At 37.3% G+C, this 22,138-nt stretch overlaps 1 protein-coding gene across 3 annotated transcripts in view; it reads right to left on the bottom strand.

The window, feature by feature from the left end:
* Positions 1-22,138, bottom strand: part of LOC127477300 (guanine nucleotide-binding protein G(q) subunit alpha) — a 131,963-nt gene that overhangs the window by 40,527 nt on the left and 69,298 nt on the right. For all 3 annotated transcript variants that reach the window (XM_051801490.1, XM_051801492.1, XM_051801491.1), the window contains exon 3: positions 3,443-3,597. In XM_051801490.1, coding sequence (XP_051657450.1) covers positions 3,443-3,597 — 155 coding nt within the window. The remainder of the gene's footprint in view (positions 1-3,442; positions 3,598-22,138) is intronic.

Raw genomic sequence — 22,138 nt, 5'->3', positions numbered from 1 at the left:
AACTGAGCACAGGTTTTGAGGTGTGGCCTCACCAGTGCTGAGTACAGATGGACAATCCCTTCCCTAGTCCTGCTGGCTACACAATTGCTGATACAATGCCATCGGCCTTCTTGGACACTTGGGCACACTGCTGGCTCATGTTCAGCTGCTCTCTACCAGCATGCCCAGATCCTTTTCCACCAGTCAGCTTTCCAGCCACTTTGCCCCCAGCCTGTAGTGCTGCCTGGGGTTGTTGTAACTCAAGAGTAGGAACCAGCACTTAACCTTGTTGAACACTGATGGGAGAAAAAAGCAATATAGCCAGCAGATCAAAAATACTACTACTACTATTACTACTACTATAAAAACACAGGGGAAAACTACTGAGAAGATGAGAGGCTTGTGCATGGGATGAAGGAAGAACACGTCTGACACTGACACATACGCTTACTAGACATACAGACACATATGCTTACAAGAGATCTGGTGGACAACAAACTGTTTTGGTTTTTACATCAAATCAGAAGGAAATGGGTTTATTTCTGTCTTACTGCTTTTGTGAATCCCAGGAGTAACTTCTAAGCAATTTGTTTCTTTGCTTTGTGACAGGGATTTAATCCTAGCAAATTTGTTTGGGTGTTCTACTGGTAAACATACACAGTGTATTTTTTAAACAATGTTTGTTTCTGCTAATTGTTTTTAATGGACTTACATACCTGAAAAAACTCTACTTGCAAGCATAAATACACAAGAGGCTTTTCTAAAGACTCATACACATTGATTCACAATACTAAAAGATTTTGCAGAAATCCATAGTATGAACTATAATAAATTCACCAAACCTGCAAAAACTCACGGTAAATTGCTAAACATACTGAGCTTGAAAAATAACCAATCAACTAGTACCTGTATCTTTTGCAAAACAAGGTACTAGGAATTTGCTTTCATAGCTACTTAATAATTATTCCCTACTATTTTTAATGCTACTTAAAAGATCCACTATGGTAACAATTTAATTAGAAGTAGGTCAAAACTATGGTATTCAGCACAATCTGATCTGAGTTAGCATCAGATCATCATTTCCTACTTTGGAAAGTAAGTAATTCTATTTTTAACCTCTAAGGTAAGCACACAAAATACATACATTTACTTCAACTTTAAAACAAGTATCACCAGTTGTGGAAACAAAGTTAGGACCTACAAACACAAGAAATTCAAAATATAAGACAAGCTCTGCTTCAGCTTCTACTTAACTTGCTGTTTGTTTCAGTACAGAAACAATGTGAAAATATATTATCAGCAACTTTTCCCTAATATTTTTTCCCCCCCAGTTATGCATCCTGAAGTTCTTCACTTTATGTAACATTCTACTTGTTTTCTTACCACATAAAACCAAAACACAGTATGGTATTGTGGTGGTTTTGAGCTGGCTCTCTGCCAAGTCTCCTAACCCCACCGCAAGAGCTCCCCCCCACCCAAAACCAAGGGAAAAGAAAAAAAAACCCAAGAGAACCAAAAAAAAGAGAGAGGGAGAGAGCTAGAGCAATATATATAAATATATTTACACTTATATTACATTTATATACAATTACAAAAACTATATACACATAAAAAACCCCTCAAAAACCAACACCCAAAAACAGAAAAGGGAAGGGAAAAGGGATAAAACAAAAAAAAACAAACCAAAACCAGGTATACACGCTCAATAAAGAACTAGCCAAATAAAACCTTAATACTTTCCTTGAGATAGCACAATCATGCCAAATGCCGCCACCACGCTATTGGACTCCGGATCAGCAGAAAACAACAGGCCCTGTAGGCCAAGCCAGGCCCCAGCTCCCCCACAGAAGCAGGACCGGCTGCAGGGATCTGCTGTCTCCAAACCTCACCAGAAGGGAAGAGAGAAAGAGGGTTCTTTCTCTGTCTATTTATATGTTTAGATTACATAAAGGAATAGGATGGAATACTTTCTTTCTTCCTTCCTGGAAGGCCTAATACTTAAAACCATTATAGGTATCTTTAGGAACAGTGAGAATCCAAATAATACAAGGGAGATGCCACATAAGAGTGCTTTGCACCCCTCTACACCAAAATACACATACACAAATCTTGGATTGGAAAGGTAACCATGACAGAGAACTGCACAGGACAACAGAAACCCTATGCACCGGGCAAGAAGAAAAATATGGTGTGGTGGTAACATTGCAGCAAATCTGAGAAGACCTATGTCATGCATCCATAGGTTTTCAGCTGCCTAAACTGTATCAGCAGGATCCTAGCAAGTTTATCTTGACTAACTCACTTAAAAAGTGCTGTGCTAGATAAGGATCATCAAACTACTGTGCAGACAAATGTCATCCCAGTCTTGTCATGTGGGTAGCCCTGCTTCAGTGAGCTTAATAGGAGGCTCCTGGTGCCTTTGTATTCCTCTGCACTTTCCTCAATAAGAGGCTTCCATTCCTGTACACATGCCAAATGGCGACTGGAATTATATCATCAGAACAATTTTTTTTCATAGCTAATACAAGAACTCATGCAGAATCATAGATACTCATAGATATTTTTCCACAGCTTTAATAACAAACTATGCTGTGTTTTGTAACATTGATCAACATCAAAAGGCCATCACCTATTATCCATTTGACAGCAGAGGAGAAATTTTATCAGAAATATAGCTACATTACTCAAGAGTAACTAAAGTTCATGGAGTGACTCTTCAGGCCAACCTCAAGTTACAATGACAAGTTTCACAATGTTGTTTAATCAGATTCCTGTCCCAAGAAATGAAAGGCATAATATTTCAGACATTATTTAGTCACATATGCACTTTTATTATTGTTGATCTAGAACAAACACAGCTTAACCTCAAGTGCTTTCTTGCAGCCATGTTCTTTAACTTTAGACTTTCTTTCCACAATAGAAAGGTAGTTCAGTATAATACAAGCTCCCAAGTACTTGCTTAGTACTGTTTACCTTACCATCAGGAGTGCAATCTGGGAGGGAAAGGGGAAACCCGGGAAAAAACCCCAGGAGTTCTGGGGCATTACGATTTTATTAATTTTATGGAGCATGCCTTTGACTGCACAGTATTCACTACTATCACACTACATGAAAGTATTTGTGTCCACCTTGCATTTGTCATTGTATGTCAGAAGAGAATAAGAGCTTGAAGAGGTTTAACAAAACCCCCCAAAAACATTAACTATATCCCTAGTTAGAATCTTAGTTTAAGACTTTGAATCATCACAGACTCCTACTCTGTGAAACAAGTGCAGATAAAATCCTAAACTAGAGGTACTTCACTCCTTAATTCAATCTAGTAAGTGTATATTCAGGTATGTTTGTGCTGCATACAAATATGTACATACAAATATGTACACAGGCATACAGTATAAGAAGCTAAAAATTACTTCGTTAGAAACATAAAATTATAAATAGTTGTTTGTAGCCACCATGTACTTACTATTTAGTTGAATCTGATAACTGATATTCCCGTCGTCTATCGTAACACTCCTGAATTCCAGGGTCATTCCATAAACTTCTTATTGCATCTACATACGGGTTCTCAAAACTTGACACCTTCTCTACATCGACTTCTCGAACTAATAGTGCATGAACCTAATTCAGAACAAACAACACAGTAAAATTTACTTCATTTTCTATGTTTGCAGAAAGCTCATATACAGTGAACAAGATTAACAGGAATAATTCTTTGCATTGGTCATATCACCAATATGTACGTGCAATTTGAAAAACGAAGTACCATGAAGATGGTTGTGAAGATGAAAAAAGGAGATAACCATCCTAGAGAGCTGAAGTTGCTCCCAAGCAAATTGTATCTTCTTAAGACTTCTTTCTTTTGGGACACCAATAATTGTTACCAAAACATTGAAACAAAGAAAAAAATCAAAATGACAGACAAAACTGAAGGATTCCGTAAGTACCACCAAATTCAAAGTGGTCATTAAGCTCTAATGACTGCTAGTTCAGCTCTAACATTCCACAAGCAAAATTCAGATGGTGTAGGTGACTTTTCAGTCCAATACACTTTTGACAGCAGCAGTCGACATTTTCCATGGTCTTCTGGGAATATAAGACCACTTGTAACAGTTTCCACATTATTTGCCAGAAATCTTACAAACACTTAGTCAATTCTTTTTAGCAAACCATATCTCCTTCATCTAGGATCTTTTTCATTCATTTCTCGAGTATTAAAAAAAATATTCCAGAATAAGAAAACTGGAATTTTTGAGAATGGTATTTGATTCTGAAACCATGAAATCTGAGCCTGAGGAGACACCAAAATAGCTATCATGTCTCCTTCCTCATTCCCTTCAGAAAATTGCTGTTAAAATAGTGTTAAAAACTGATTCTGAGCTTCAACAGTGTTATAGTTTTACGCTGGTCTTTCTGAAAATACTCTTTTGCCCATCATCCTTTGTACACTTATGAAAGTGTATTTTTTTTATCTCTAGGCCTAATCATCTCAGTCTTTTTCTTATTACCTTCATAATTTTTTGAAAGGTCTAATGTTTCTTAGGGTCTAACTGGGCCAGCCAAAGAATCTGATCTTGTATTGCCCTCTTTAGATGAATCAACCATTTGGAGACTTACAACAGTGGATACAATCAGTGTATCAACCAACAAAAAAGGTGCATATTTTTATATTCCTTTTGATACAACCTATGTAATTTTCCCAAAACAGCACTCCAACCTACCAGAATGAGGGGGATCAGGCAGAAATGCAGTCTATTTCAAAAGAAACTCTTCTGGGATCTTAAATCCATGGGAGAAAACAATATGCTCGAGACCCAGCAGGCAAGGTTGCATCACAGCAATGATCTCTTGACTAGCTGAATTTAAGGTGCCCATTTAAAGAACTCTCTGACATAAGAGGAAACATCTTCCATTTTGTAGACAAATTTCCCAACCCAGCCAGAAAAGGCCTGTGGCTGCTGTGCTTGGCTGTCAGTAAGGAGAGGATCAAGCATAGTGATATCTGTTAAGCCTGGATAGTATAGTTTACACTATACTGCAAAATTGAGAGCAATGGCATGTGACCAGGTCCAAGTAGTCCAGGAACTGAATGGAAGTCATCACAAAGACACCATCATGACCATACATTTGTCTCTTTTGTGGAGGATGAGGGTGGGGAATCTTGATAATGTAGTTTGAAAGCAGAAATGATTATTTATGTCATTTCAAAAACATGAGATTCAAAAATTCACAGATTTGACCTTGGTAACTTGTAATCTCTAAGTGTGGTCCATACAAATACTTTGCCTTACAGGGCTGCACAGCAAGCTATTCTGCTTTAGAGACTGCAGATACTTGAAGCAGATGTAACACTGTGGTGGTGCATTAACTACCCCCCAACCCTCAACTCCACACCTCTGTCTCAGGAATGCTCTTACTGAGCTTATCAGAAACACTGTCCATTCCCAGGAACTTAGTGTTGCCTAACAAACCTGGAACATTATTTGCCTTTTGCCTGAATCACAGTCCAAGTGGAAAAATACTGTTGTTACTTTTGAGGAAAATTCTAGTAATTACTGACCTACATGGAGACTGACAGATGACTGCAGCCAATCATCTCACCCAAAGGAAGGCATGGGAGGTGGGTGCAATTTAAATACACAATTTAGATCTCCATAAATGTACTTAAGTTTCATTTATCCTACCATGCTATCCTAAATTTTCCAATCCACTTTTTACAAACAAAGGGTTTTAATAACAGTTAAAAGTTTTTTTTCGATGGCAGGTCGAAGAGTAAAAAGTTATCTTCCTCTCTGATACCTAATTCACTCATAGTGAATAACTGTTAGGTTAGAAAGCTAGCTAAGTTAGAAAATTAAGTATGTAAAAATATGGTTTCCCTTCATCAAACAAGAGATGCCTTACTATGAGATGGAACATATGTGTTGGTTATTTACGGAAAGGAAAGCTATGGGATGGTGTGATTACAGTAGCGCAGTCTGGATACTGTTCAGAAATAAACAGATCTAAAGAGCCCAAAGCTAACACTTTGTTTACTTGTTCTCCCATGGCAAAGCAGAGCATGAGGCAAGAGCTTTTACCACTATTCACCCCTTTCCTCTCAAAACCCCATACCTACTGTAATGCTTTCATCATCTGAAACAACTTCTTCAGCAAACACTTCTGGCAATCAAACTCTACAGAAAAAGCCAAATTTTCCAAACAAAGGAGAAAGTAGGAAAAGTATGGGGGAAAAGAGAAATGAAGCATCTATTAGCTATTCCTTCTCTTTCAAAAGGACAAAGAGGCAGACGAAATAAACTGAATCACTTACAGTGATTTTAGGTAACTTCTACTTTTAAAGTCTTTGCTGTTTCTTCCTTTATGAAGAAGGTTAGGTTTTGGATATTTATTCTAGTTTTGTTCATAGTAATTCTAGGCAGAGCAATTTACAAGAAAACTCTGGTAGAAGAACTGACAACTCAAAATTTAACATGACAAAAATCTTCCTGAATTCATATATCTAAATTGCAAGTACTGACTTAGTTTTTTATTATATAGCACTGTATTTTAACCTAAAGATCTCAAAACACTACACAAGTACCACTAAGTGCAGTTAAATAAAACTCCCACAACACTGTCAACATTTCCAACAGAGAAAGTGTAATCATATTAGTGGTCAATTAACAGCAACTACTGCTAAGTTATTACTACATTTGAGACTAAGATTTAGCCCTGTAAGAGAAAGTAATTGTTACCTCCAAATGGTAACAACTCTTTTATAATTATTTCTTATGAGGTTACTGACAGAGTACAAAACCTGATGTGTCTACAACAAGCCACAGGTATGTTAAATGTTGTATCATACCATGCCACTCTGATGCCCATACACGAACACCTACTCACACTTCTTCACACATCCCAGAATCTAAACTATCACTTCAATTTAGAGGAGTACCTCTGTGATTTCCTGAAGGGAATTTTCCTTCAAGTAACAGGTTTCACAGCTTTAGCATAGCTTTCCACACCCAGCTAATTTAGGTCCAGTTCCCAAATGTACAAATTAAACCCTTACCTTAGAAAAGTTTGAAGGAAAAATAAGAATGTCTTTCGTTGTAAGACCCAGGAAGCTTCCCCAATAAAAGTAAAGACACTGCCTTTTTATCTTGCTACTAGTATTTATTTTTTTTTCCCAGTTGTGTTTCTTCTCTGTTTCAAGGAAGGGCTTTTTTTGTTTTTGTTCTAATGTGCTATTTAAATGTACTATAAATGTACTATTTAATTTCAAGAGAATTGTTTTAGAACAATATGCCTTCAGAATGGGAAAGAGGGTAATTATGAAGAAGAACTATATAGTTTTACTACTTCCTTTAATCAAAACACAGCAGAATTATACATTTCAAGCAGATATGATGTTCATTCTGCCTAAACACACAATATATGGAAAGCATGGATTGCTGCGCATTTGTAAAATCTACACTAGTCACACAAGAATACCCAATGAAGCCACATGACTTTCGCATCCTGATATTATGAGGGTGAGGAAGGAACTGATTTAAGACTTTAGGAAAAGGATTTGTTGAATTTATTTTTGCAGTAATAGGAAAACGATGGGATAGCCAAAGGTACTTGGAGATATCTGATCCTACACAACCTACTTCAACAGCGCAACACACTTGCTGAAAAAGTTCTAACAACTCAGCACTATTATTAAGAAAAAGGTTCATACTTTCTCTGTTCTTTGGCACTGCAGGACTACATTAATGGTGATTAGATTTGCACAAGACCTCCTTTCCATCAATGGGTTGACATTTCACTACCATGAAGCACTTGCATTCTTCAGCTATTTGTGTGCATTTAAATTAAGTTGAGTTTTACTAAGTTACTCTAATATTTTCCTGACCTACCACAGTGGTTAACTATGATAACAACAGCAGTTAGCCGAATAAGCTGAGGAAATAAAAACATTTAATGCCAAATAGGTCTTTCATCTTTCCAGTAATGGGTCAGTCATCTTTTTTTTCCTGTAAAACAGCGTAAATCTTCAGAACGAAACACTAGCCAAATCTCTGAGGGAAAGCTTCATCAATCAAAAAGCTTCTCTCTTCTGTTGACTTTGTATGGAGCAAAAATGCCCAGAGAGCGTCCCAAATGAAGTCAGAAGACTGGCACATCATCTTCTCCTGGACAATTCATGACCCCATTAAAAATGGAAGGGTAAAGCAACCAACAAGCACATGTTTTTTTAATTGCCTGATTTGTGATAAATGTGCAGTGTCAAGGAAGCCCCCACAAACCATGGATACATGAAGATGCTACAAGAAAAGACACATACCTTCTTTTCATTTCCTTTGTTAGTTATTTTATATGTCCCTCTGCTTTGAAGAGCAGGTACCACCTAGGAACTTGAGGGGACAACCACCCCAGAAATATAATACTGCTACAGGCTACTGTTGTCCTGCGACTGAACTGAATTATGAATCAGAAACTGCTATCAAATCTAAAATTTCTCTCAGAAAAAACTCCATACCAGGACTTCAGACATAGCTGACAGTCAGATAAAGAAAAAAACAGATTCAACAGCAGAAACTAAGACAAAAATCATCTGTCTGCTGCCAAATGTCTGCCAATGGTGGTTTTTTTTGTGAAGCCCCCAGAAGACTGAATTAATTCTAATGGACTGATGGACAATAAAAGCAAAGTACAGCGAAGAACTAATTCCTTGTTTCCTTATACTGCTATTTAATATTATTGCTAAAAACCATTTCCTACCTAGCTTTGTTTGAGATCAAGTCACAAGATAAAGTAGGAAAAAGAGAACCTTATTGACACAGTTGGAATGGAAAAGATAGTAAAATAAATATAATAGTATCACTTTCCTTAAGCAATGGATCATACTATATGATATGAAAAAGATGAATGAAAGCTAAATTTTCAATCTCATGCATGAAGCAAGCTCTAATTTTCTATGGCAGTTATTTTTAAACAGCAGAGATCTACCCAGACAGCACATTTAATAAGTTCATTTCCAAAAATTACATGTGCAAACATCCAATAATTTAAGGAAAATCTCAGAACAGAGATCTGAAACAGCTTCTGATCCAAAATGCTTGTTTGATAGCTAAACACTTTCCTGCGCATCCTACCACGCAATTTTCTTGTCTTTATATTATTATACTAAAATGCTGATGTGACTGTAAGTGTTCATAAACACAAGCCTTATATGTTCCTGCCTAAAAATCATACCACAATTTTCACTAAATATCTCTAATTTACAATGTTTTACAGTTTGGTAAAACATACTAAGACATGGAAACATAGAATCACAGAAAATCCTGAGTCAGAAGGGACCCAAAAAGATCATGAATTCAACTCCTACCTCTGCACAGGACAGCCCCAAGAATCACACCATGTGCCTAAAAGTGTTGTCCAAATGCTTCTTGAACTCTGGCAGGCTTGGTGCTGTGACCACTTCCCTGAGAAGACTGGTCCAGTACCCAGCCCAATCTTTTTCTAATATCCAACACAACTTTAGGACATTACCTCAAGTCCTGTCACTGGTCACCACAGAGAAGAGATCAGTGCCTGCCCCTCCTCTGCCCCTCATGAGGAAGTTGTAACTGCAATAAGGTCTTCCCTCAGTCTCCTCTTCTCCAGGCTGAACACACCAAGTGACCTCAGCTGCTCCTCATATGGCTTCCCCTCAAGGCCCTTCACCATCTTCACTGCGCTCCTTAGGAGGCTCTCCAATAGCTTTGATCTTGCTTGTATTCTGACACTCAAAACTGCACACAATATTCAAGGTGAGGCTGCATCAGTGCAGAATAGGGCAGGACAATCACCATATTCCAAAATTTCAGCTACAGAAAGACAATACCACAGCAACTTTGGATAATCCCAATGCTTTCTGGTAGTTTGAATTGAAATGTATAAACTAAGGAGGTATATTTTAACACTTAAACACTGCAGCTGCAGCTGCCAGTCAGTATGTGCTATTTATATATAAGGCAGCCAATCCCTGCTCTTAGAGCAGCATCTTCCTCACCGTGGCTCCACTTGCAACATGAAGATATACACAACTATGCAGGCACAAAGAGAGAAATAAGGGTGCATAATAGCTTCTTTGTTCCTTAACAATGAAAGGGTGAAATCTCAGTTGGATGAACTGAAATCCATCAGAATTTCTGATTAGTTTACACAGAGCCTTTCTAAATTAACACCTTAGTAATGCCCTCACTGGGCTGCTCAAATGCTTAGAACACTACACAAACCCTCAAATGAAAACAGAACATACATGTTACACTCTAAATATTACCCAACCCTCATGGCTTTTCGACATCTTATAATGATTCTATGACCAAATTTGTTAAGCAGCGAAACATCCACAAGAAGTAAGATATGGAATAAGCAAACAGTAGCTTTGCAGGTAAACTCTTCCATTAAGATGGGAAATCTATGCCATGTCCCAGGAACTGCTCAAAAAATCTTACATTTCCAGGTTACCTACCATAATTGTAGTATGACGGAGCATTTGTTCACTCTCATGAAGTCCTAATTACCAAAGTATCTCCAGTGTTTTGTCTGTGTTTAGTATATAAGGCAATTTACCAGGCATACAGGCATTTCAGATATAATGGTATTTCACAGACTTCAGGCTTGATGAAAATTACAGGTATAAGTTTGTTTTTCAAAAATAAACTGAAATTTAAATGTATTCTGATCTCTCAAATTATTTGACTACTTATAATTAGTAACATCACAGTAATTTCTAATCATCTTCTATTCTCTGTGCTCCTGGCATGTGAAGAAAAAACAGCTAATGTGAAAAATATCTGTCATTGGAAGGGATGGGGGGGAGCATCTCGCACTCTCTCTTCACTACACAAGATCTAAGTTCTACAGGAGATAACGTTATAGTCTCCTCAATTGCAGTGATGAAACAGGTGAAAAAGGGAAACAGAAATTTCACCTTCAGATTTTAGTTACTCATTCTCCCCTTATATTTCTCACTAGATCTCGTTGTTTCATTTTTAGTTATAAAACAGAATATGCAGATTTGTTAAACAAAAATTATAGCCTCTCTTTTTTAAAAGTTTCATACCACTAACTCTCCAGACAGATTCTCAAGACTTTCGGCTACTGTCTTTCTTAACATGGGAGATCGTTTTAAGCGTTACAACTGTTAAACATCACAACTTTACTTGTTGTTGACCGCATAGGTTGTTACACTCTTCAAACACTGGCATGGTTAAAAAAAATGGCATGTTCAGAAAAACTGAACAGCAGATTGCAATCACCTACTACAAAAAATCATAATTAATATTTACTTTTGTGTGCATGGCATGCTACATTTGCAATAAATTATAAGTTAGGTACTTTCACATCTCCTGCTGGTAATAAATGTAGCACCGTAGCTGAAATTTTCACACACTGGTCCTGAAATTGTGTAGGTAGTGAACACTTTCCTGATGAGTGCTGTAAAAATGTGTCATTTTTGGTTTTGAGGATCCTGGAAACAGAAAGAGCTTTATTTTCTGGAAAACACTTCTCCTTTGCAGATGTGGGGAAATTCTACTGCTGACTTTCAGAAACATCTTGAGGAATCAGCCAATTGCCACATCCTTTCCCACTGCTTTAGCAACTCACCTCCAAAGAACTGGTTTTGTTTTGTTGGGAGACAAGGTATTCTGCCCTGAAATTGCTCAAGATAGCCTGCCTAAACATCTGCTTGTTTACATTCACTTCTCCTAAAATACTTAAAAAAACCCCCCACATGTACAATTATATTCTAATTGCAAACAACAGCTTCCACTTCAATTATAGGAGTCATTTATATACATTTAACTGCTTGATTAGGATTATTATAGCTTGTTTTCCAAGCTTTGCTGAATTCTGTTTTAAAGGAAACAGAGCAACAAGTGAAATACAATCCACCTAAGTAAAGAGAGAGCACTGGATTGCAAAGTTATTTTGCAAAGTTACTACTGGATTTAAAAACTAAACACTCTCAGAATGTCATGTTTTGACTTGTTTTCCAAATGCTATTTTTACTGACAAAATTTCAAAGGTTTTCAACAGCTGACAAAATTCTGGGATTAACACTTCAGTTCATATAAATCCTTAAGATTCCCAAAGATACAGTGGAAATTATCTACTAAAGTTTTGAAATAGTTCTAAATGAATTGTAGCATTTGAGTTCTAACATTGCTAATAGGAATATAAAACTAAAAAATCTTTTTCTCTTGGACATAGTCATTAGCAACAAATTACATCCTCATGAAGTCTTCACAATTAATAACTGACAAGGCCAAGTAGGTAAAATAATTTTCTAGTAATAAAATCTATTAACAAATTTAATTGAAATCTGCAATGACAGAAACTAACACAAACATTTCAGATTTGAAACAGTGTAAACAAAAATTGGTGACAAGATCTTCCCTCACAACAGTTTTTGTAGCTAACATGAATTACCCAAATTACTCCCTATCTATAAAAAGATAGTGTATCATGAAATGTTTACAAAAACACATTCAAGCATGGAGCTCTCAGCAATCTGGTCTAGTGAAAGGTGTCGGTCCATGGCAGGGAAGATGGAACTAGATGATCCTTAAGGTCCCTTCCAACCCAGGATATTCTATGATTCCTTGCATATATAATCAGATTTTCAGAAAAATATCCATGTCCTAAGCTTTTTTGTGTGTGTGTGTGTCGTTTTTTTTGGTTTTGTTTTTTTTTTTTCTCCTGAGGACCAGTTTTAAGTTGCCATCTTCAAACAATTATTGTGCAGTAATCTCATAGTTAGTTTACACATACATATAAGAAAATATACCATTGTTTCTAGAGCTAGCTAAACCAGAGCAAAAATGAGAACTCCTGGACTGCTTCTCAGTGTTACTCCAAGTGAAACGCCACGTAAATGTTACCTGAGGTACCGCATCAAACTTTCATGCAGTAAATACAGAGGTGGGAGGGGGCACAATTATATCTGGTAAACTCAAAGAACTGTCTATATTCAGCTGTTATAAAGTGGAGAAGACTTAAAGCTGTTTTTAACAGCAGTGAGCAGAGAAAAATGCCAAGCCCAGATGCATTTTCCTAAGGGATGCATTTTCCATTTCACCACAGTTCCTCACACCATTAGTTATTAGAAAGGGCTCAGAAAGTGCATTGCCATATCTGACTTGGCCGTGTTGATTCTCATGGAGTGAGATGATCATTTTGAGGAACTTGGGGGGACAACCTAAACATTCCAAAATCTGCCACAGACCTTTCCTGCTCACAGTATCGAAAGCCTTGCTGAGGTCAACAAAGGTTACATAGAGACCTTTGTTCTGTTCCCTGCACTTCTCCTGCAGTTGTCTGAGAACCAATACCATGTCTGTGGTACTCCTATTGGCTCTGAAACCACACTGGCTTTCAGGTAGAATTCCTTCTGCTATAGTGGGCATTAGTCTGTTCAAGAGTATTCTTGCCAGGATTTTGCCAGCAGTGGAGAGCAGAGTAATACCACGGTAATTTGTACAGTCTGATTTAATACCTTTCTTCTTATACAAAGTGATGATGACTGCATCTCAAAGGTCTGACGGTAGTTCGCCTAGTTCCCAACAGCGTAGTAAGAACTCATGAAATTTAGCCTGTTGTATTGGCCTTTTTAGCCACCAGCGTGTTTGTGTCAAACGTGGGTAGAGACCTTTCCCTAATCTTTGTTCGCGAAGCCCAGCCATGATGACAGTTCCTCACCACACATGTGATTCAATCGCGTGTGCCTGACAAGCTCATAATCAGAAAACAGTTTTCAAAGTATCAGACCACACGGTAACAAACCAAAAGTGCCCCCTCATAATCTTTCCTGAAAAGCATTTTCAACCTGCTTTGCCCAGAGATAAATAATTATTTTTAAAAAAATAATCTATAAACCAGAGGGGATAACTTTCCAAGAAGCTAGGAGAAGTCACTGGCAGTTTTAACGAGTCTTTCTTCTACTTTGTATTACAGCATCACAGGTTTTTAGACCTTTATAACAGGGTTTCACTGTTTTTGAAGAACAGTGCTCAACAGAAGTCTTGCAAAAGGCAAATTTTTCCACCAATTTTTTGTATAGTGCTTCAGTTGAATTTATGGAATTCCATTTTCAAGCAAAAGAACTAGCTGTACTTCACAAACCTCTGAGAATACAGTATCTCAGTCAACAGTCAATTGCAGTACAACTCAGTGCATTAAAAAAACTTAAATAGAAGGACAATGCTTTAGTATGTCAATTCTCAGTTAAGAAGTGTACCAATGAACAGAACTCCTGCTGAGCCTCACTCCTGAACAAAACCTGAGTCCCACACAACAGACTTCCTAATAATCAGAGGAATAACAGCTTTGCTTGACTTTGCAGATTCAGATAGCTAGAACTGAAAAGACTATACACCTTTTCACTGACTGGAGGTCACGGCCAGTTAATTGAGACAGTTTAGAAATTCAGCCATCCCACTTACACAAAGAATCTGCAAAAATTGCACTGTAATTAAGATTCAGAGAAGAACCTATGAGATTGTCCGATGACACAGGGAAATAAACAGCAGGTTCTTTTTAAGGGAATGGCTTGATTTTGGCCGGGATAGAGTTAGTTTTCTTCTTGGGAAGTGGTAGTTTTGGATTTAGTATCAGAATAATGTTGATAACACACTGATGTTTTAGTTGCTGCTAAGCAGTGCTTTACCCCAAGTTAAGGACTTCTCAGCTTCCCATGCTCTGCCAGTCAGCAGGTGCTGAGAAGATGCTGAGAAGATGTTGAGAAGGGAGGATGTCCAGGACAGGTGATCTGGGCTCACTAAGGGATATTCCATGCCACAGAATGCCATGTTTACCATATAAACTGGGGAGAGTTGGCTGAGTGGATCTATCACTGCTGGGGGATGGGATGGGCATTGTTCAGCAGGTGCTGAGCAACTGGACTGGGTCTCTCTTGTTTCTCTAGGGTTTTAGTCCTTTCTTGCTCTCCTTTTCATTCCTATTACTTTATTTTTGTTATTATTGTTACTATATTTTATTTTGCTTCAATTATTGAACTGTTCTTATGTCAGCCCATGAGGTTTACTATTTTTTTCCCTGATTCTCATCCCCCCCCATGGGTGGCATGATCAAGCAGCTGTGTGGTACCTAGCTGCCAGGTGGAGTTAAACCAGACAAGGAATCATGTCATCATGTATGTGTTTCAATACAGAAGTGGAAGTATTACATGAAAAATAATCGTCTATACAATTCATACTAATTATAATTGTCAAATGTGATAAGTTAAAAAAAAAGGGGCACTGAAAAGAAAAGCATTTAGCCTCCATATTTTTAAGCCACACTGTTTTATTTTTAAAGGAGCAGAGTGCCCTCTGCTGACTAATACATAACTGCAGAGGCAGTTATTTCAAAATGGTATTTTTTGTGTTTCTAGAAATATCAGAAGACTGGGAGGGTCCCTTTCAAAATAATGAATGATTCCAGCAGGAATTTTCCTTTGTAAAAATTGCAACTAACTTAAATGGTTGCATTTGTGTGCTGTCCAACCATGAAGATTGTCTTTCTAAACAATTACCTCATTTCTTGGAATTAAAATCTGAAAATGAGCTTCAGACCTGCTGTAGGCATGCAAAGCTACACAACACCCTATCACCTACTTCTTTTGAGCGTGTTCGTTAATCCCTTGATGTTTAGAGCAATGAACTGGCAAGACCAAAGTAAGGGGGTAAAATGTAGTTTCATATGAAAAGCTGTTGTTTAGAACAGGGTCACATAAGAATGAATTTAGCCTCAAGATGGTAAAGATAGCAACCCAACATTATTTTCTCTAGAGAAACCACAGACATACTGTACCATGGTGATGAGTAACCATTTGAAACATGTCTTGAGGGAGAATTAAAAAAAGTTTTATGCCATTTGTGACCTAAAAAAGTGATAGCTTCTTTATAAATTAGGTACTATCTTCTCATTCCTAGAAACAGACTAAATAAATCTCTACTGGTTCGTATCAGATGCCAAGAAGAGTTTATTTAAAGGAGGATGGGAAAACACTGCTGACTCCTCTTTCAAGGTTTCAGGCAAAATACCAGTCTCCTGGAACATGCTGCCAACTTATATCATCAGGAAGGAGGAAGAATGAACAATAAAACACATCTTCCCAATACATAAATTTTAAGATCAAGTTTTCTACAAATAAGAACTTGAAAAGCTATTTTCTTGGCTGCCTGCTGTGTGCAAAATTAATTCATATGTATTTTTAAATTATTAACTTTGCATACTATTTAGTATTTACAGTGAGACGTCATAGTAGACTTTTTAACAACCATTCGGGAAGGCTTATTTCTCTGCCAAAGCAAAATTGGGTTATCCTCCCAAGAGAATTAAGGCATGGTCTTTATAAATGTACCATCAGTTATCATATGAGAGGAAATAGGGTTTTGGAGCACTATGTTTGCTGGCTTATAGGATAGTTTTAATAATCTAAATAATTTATAAAAGCCTGTGTTTTCAATAAGAGTGTAATCTATCTGAATGTAAACAAAACTGAGAGCTTTTCTGAATTAATTTTGATTAAATGTATCTGGAAGAAGCTTGTGGGAATGGAATAAAACAGGTAGAAAAGTCACAACACAGTCTATTGAGAAAAACTGTCTCCTCATTATTAGTATACCAAGGTTTCTGTACTCAATCACCTAAGCCTGCTCTGCAATACACTCTGCAAGTGTGTATTGCACTACTCTGCAAGTGTATCCAGGACTCAGCAAGCAGATGAAGATCTAGAGACAAAGTCAAGGTCACATACTAACAATCACACCCAGTATCCTGGAGTCAACAGGTTCTACTTAGCCACAAATCTACCCCTGTAATTCTTTCTTTTGTTTGTTGTTTGTTTGCTTCGGATATGCCCAAGGCAACTTCCCAGACAATCTTCCAGACAAACTGATCAAGTTAATTTAGGGAAGTTGTTGATGTAGAAAAGACAAGCTGTTAGAGTTATATCCTGCTATTCAGAAAGAATGCTTATTAATAGGTGTTATCTATCCTGTTCACAAGTATTATCAGAGACAGGCAGCTACTTCAGAAATCAGCATGCAACTATGACATGCACACAAACAAATATTTTGAATTGGAATTACAGTATTAACATGAATGCTGGTTGTAATACTGAATCAGATGATTAACAAAAGTAATCTGTAATTAGTCTTTAGGATGGAATACATCATTAATTCACCTTAAGAAAAAAAAGATGTTGTTAAAAAAAGCTAGCAAGGCACTCTTGCCCTGACCAAGTAAAACTGATGCCATCATTAAGATTTCTGTTTTCTTCAGTGGGCTTTAAACTTTCTCTCAATATGAAAATGACCCTAATTAGTTTTTGGACAGGGTAGATAAGTATTTTAATTCAGACTGCTGACCTAAAATGAATCACAAATTGGATTAAACATGAATAATATTTAGCTTCACTGGATAATTATAGTACTTTGATTTCATGGAATCACCTCCCCTGCAGAACACATCTCAGACCAGGAACATTTCTGAATGTTTGCAGGTGGGTTAGGACATTATTAACCAAATAAAAGAGAGTGTTGCTGGATGGGAGGAATCAGAAGAAGTTTTATGCTGGCTTTGCAGCCACCCAACAGTTTCTTTAGAAGTGCTGATCACTAAATCTGCAAAGGCATCACAGCCCCACAGTCACTCTAAATGGCAACAATGGTTAGCAACCTGACAGTACCACAGTCAGCACCTGGCAGTCTGTGCATCACTGCTGTCCTTCAGTGTCTCTGCAATCTAACAAAGTACCAGCAGACTCGTGCATCATGAAACAAACACTCTTCCTTAATTGTCATGGTCACAAATCCTGCTACCTGAATGCTACCAGAGAAGGGTAAAATTTTAAAAGGCTGGAAAATTGGAGAATACATGGTAAGGGCATGGCTCTGGCAGCTCCTTTGTATGTTTGTGCATGCTATAATTTTGATGTTAAAACTAATATATATTCAAATAGTTGATTTAAATTACAGATTTAGTTAGAAAGGTCAACACTGAGCAGACAGAGTGAACCCTTAACAATACATGTTAACTAAGTAATTATGGAACATAGCATGGAATGCTCCTTGTAATAAAGTCTGAATTTTATGATCTCAGTACAATTATACATTGGTTCAGACATCAACATAACAATGTTAGAGCACCTCCTATTCTATAACAGTACTCTCAGCTGTAATTTCTGTCATGCCATCAAAGTTGTTTTAACCAGAATCCACTGGCCATGGATTATAACAGACTTACAGCATCTGACTAATTGACTCCACTGGTGTCACACTGGTGCATTATTTTTAACTGTATAATAAAATAATAAAAACCAATTAATGGAAAGCCAGAAAATTCATAGTACAGTTCTAAGAAAATACTAAACTCTTATTTGTGTCATGGGACAAAGGAACCACAAAACGTATGTTTTCCAGAAGATTTCAGTGCTGTTTCCCCTGCATCTTCTTCCTATCAGTAACTTCCTTTTACAGCACACAAGTTGCTATAACTGCTAATCTGCTGCATTTAAACTGTTCAAAATGTTAGAATACAGCTTTAATAAATAAACCACCACCAATAAAACCCTTAGGACCCCCTTAGAAAATAAATTCTGCTATAAGATTTTTCCATGTAGTAATCAGTCCTCATGTTCTGTGATCATAAATAGTCTTTCTTATTATTTTTCAAAATTCAACTTTTCACAGTACAGAAGAGTCTTCTTTAGTTAGGGATCTATGACAGAAAGTCACCAGTATATCCAAAGGTCCCAGTAATTAATCACCAAGAGAAGTATTTATCTAAGTGCAAATTGGGATCAGGAATCACATTTACCTGTCATAAAACACTAATCATAGAGCAGTAAAATCATTCCATTCTATAAGGGAAAGAAGTAAACCACTAGTTTGACATCAGCAAGTCTTTTGCACTTTGTAGGTCATACTCTTTTCAAATTAAACAGCAAAAAGCCAGCAGTGTTTGCAGGATTTCCTCCTGAGGGTCAGCACATGATTCAAGTATAATGGAGGGAAAAAACCATATAAAGAACAAAACAGTTTGGACAAGAACAAGAGGGTTTGCTTGTGCACACTTCTGTGGCTACCGGTCTGCAGAAACTGTCTCAGCCTCCTGTACCACAGTATCACAGGTATTGCACAGTGCTGAGAGCATCCCAAATATTGCCTCTGCTCTGACAAGCAGGCTAGGTGCACGCGATTTGGAAAACACCTTATTGAGGAAAAAAGTTCCCTAGATTTGTTAAAGCCTCTTGAGAAGGAAACAGAAGTTTAATTAGAAATCACACTCTGACCCAATGATGACCAGAGGTTTGACAAACAGTGTCATCAAATTAAGGGAAGTACACATTTGTGGTTGGCGTCTCAGTGCTTTCAGAGATGTCACTGTTCATTCTGCTTCCACGTAATTTATTGCCTAATAGGAATCCACGAATTCTGTCTGAAAGTACACATCATACATACCACGCCTCCCTGCAACTCCACTGCTGTAACTGTAAGTAAAGCCTTTGATCAATAAAAATAAATAAAGTGCTTGGTATCAACCTCAAAATGTATGAAACCTTCTTCATCTCTACGACTGTCAGGATCAATGGCAATGCCTTTGGTCAAGAAAAAAAATGAGAAGAGGAAGAAAAAAGAGAGGGAATAAACAACAAAACTGCTTGAACTTAGCAATTGTTTAGCAGCCTCATCTTCTATCTACTGAAGTCTAAAGGCAAATAACTCCTGTATTCAGTAGTGAATGATCATTGCAGAAATCACTATCCCTACACAAACCAGATAAATTAAATGAACTCCATCAGGGTCTTACAAAGATCTGGAAGTTGTGTTGTTCTCCTTGCCTTGTTCTTGTATCACACCATCTATCTATGGAAATCTATCAACCATAAATATTTGATGAATGACAATAAGTGGTTCGAAAGGTTGTGCTGGTTAATTACAAGGCTCGTATGCCAGAATACCCTGTAATCCTTCTGTGAGGATTACTGTGAACTCACTGGCCTTAATGTACAACAAATCTTACTTCTGTTCATACAAAGTACAGCTCCTGACTGCACTTTTCTGTTTCATGTGCCACACTTAAAACCCCCTCAAAAATAATAATAAAAAATTCCCCAACCAATCAACCAAAAGTCATGGCAACAAAAAAGAAGATATGGGAAAAGAAATGACATCTTTAAAGATTGTATCCTATCGGCAATGCCAATTCCTACTGTCCTAAGGTCCTAGGATTATAATTATAAAAGGAAGGCTGTATGCACTGAAGCCACGGGAAATATAAAAAACACTCCTAGAGTATTATTTTATAAGCATATTTAAACTGATGCTGCTACACTGGTCTCCCCACTTCCATACAGAGATTCAGTGGGTGAGATAATGAATTTATAATTTAATAAAAATACCAGAAAAATACAGTTCTAGCCATATGGCTATAGATTTTTTACTATTATTTTCATGGTAAAGGCACCACGATATTGACTTGTTTCATGTTCAACCCTTTCAAGCACCTCATTACAGGTCCAGTTCAGTATTAAATGTTCAAGTGATGTATCAACAGTACTCACACCAACACAAAAACGTGACTGTTGCACCTTAAAGACATGCTCCCAAACACCCTGAAACAAATGGCATAAGTAGCCCTATTCATCAAGAGGCCTTGTCCAGATTAATGCTGGTCTTTCCTCCCAACATGAGTAAATAAAGATGTTAGAAGAAGCAACAAGCAGAACACGTACTCTGGGAGAAATCAAATTACTCATCGAAATGTCATAGTGGCAGCTTGCCATGAGCTTGTGAGCCATACATATACAAAGGGCATCAAACAATGCAGGAGACAGCTGCCTCTCCTAAACTGTGTAATTATGAAGGAGATGCTTAACGGTTCTTAGAGAACAGAAGAAACTGTGCATGCCTAGTGATTCTACACTTTCATAATTAAATTGTGAATTGAATTTGCAGAATACTGGGGACCGAATTTGACTGTGGACTGTATTTGGTAATCCCTAAAGCATGTTGTCTGAGTCTGGTTGCAAAAGAAAAGCTGAAACTGAAGAATCTGGTGAGGTTAATAATCGCAGATAAACCAGGAAGCAGGTTGATAGAAGAAAAGATAATTTATGAATGAGAAGAAATCTCTTGTCCTTTTCCTGCTTTCATTGCTTTTAGATCTTGTTTCTAAGAAGGCTGAAGCCAACCCTAAAACAAAAGCAACATCACCATTACAATTCCCATCTCAAAACTTTGACAACAATACTGCACACCCCAAATATTTACTTTTCATACTAAATGAACAGGTTTACTTAGTTCGAAATAAAACCCACAAAGCTGCTTGCCAAAGAAATGATAAATAATCCATTCAGCTGATACTTAAGACATAAGAATCATCCATTTGGTTACACATTCACATGCTAACACCACACACAGAAATCTGACTATGTGAGAAACCAGTAACTCAGTACAACCTAAAAGTAATTGCAGAAACCTTTTAAACAAAATTACTATAGGAATGTATTTTACAAAAGGTAATTCAGATCTACATCAATTCTAACAAGTCATTGCATTAGTTATGCCACAGGTAACAAATACAAGCTACAATATTGTGGCCTGTTCTCAAAATTTAGAACAGACTGATCGTTCTTAATTTTCACCATTGGAAGCACTTACTCTGGACATCATTTATCTGAATGAGGCTTGCTAGGTTTTTTAGTACGATCTGTATCATCAGTAAAGCCAGTACTGTACCAGTGACTCTGGAAGAGAAAACAAGGCTTTTGGGAAGTGCTGCACATAGAGGAACAGAATGGACATAAGGAGAAGCAGAAGAGGAAGACTCAACATTGTGAATAAATGCCAGATACAGCATACGTGCTCCACTACTGTAAACTGGTGTGGCTGGAAATAGTTCAAAACTCTTTAGTACAAATGAAAACATGTACTGGCTATGCTAGAACACCGCAAAGAGAAGAAATGGTGTGAAAGAGGACCTGAGACTACTTACGAAGTACGCCACTTCTCAACATGTGCACTAGAGTATCTCCAAAAGGTAAAGAGAAAGCAGCTCTGGTGCCTTGAATTAGGACCTTAAAGTGAACTGTATCTATCGACTTATCTGAAATATGCATATTTATAGACTGAAG

The sequence above is a fragment of the Manacus candei genome, unplaced genomic scaffold (genome assembly GCF_025592945.1).
Source record: "Manacus candei isolate 608988 ecotype Guabito, Panama unplaced genomic scaffold, ASM2559294v1 h1tg000051l, whole genome shotgun sequence".
NCBI lineage: Eukaryota > Metazoa > Chordata > Aves > Passeriformes > Pipridae > Manacus > Manacus candei.
Note: the sequence above shows the minus strand (reverse complement) of the source record. Positions and strands in the feature narration are given on the sequence as shown.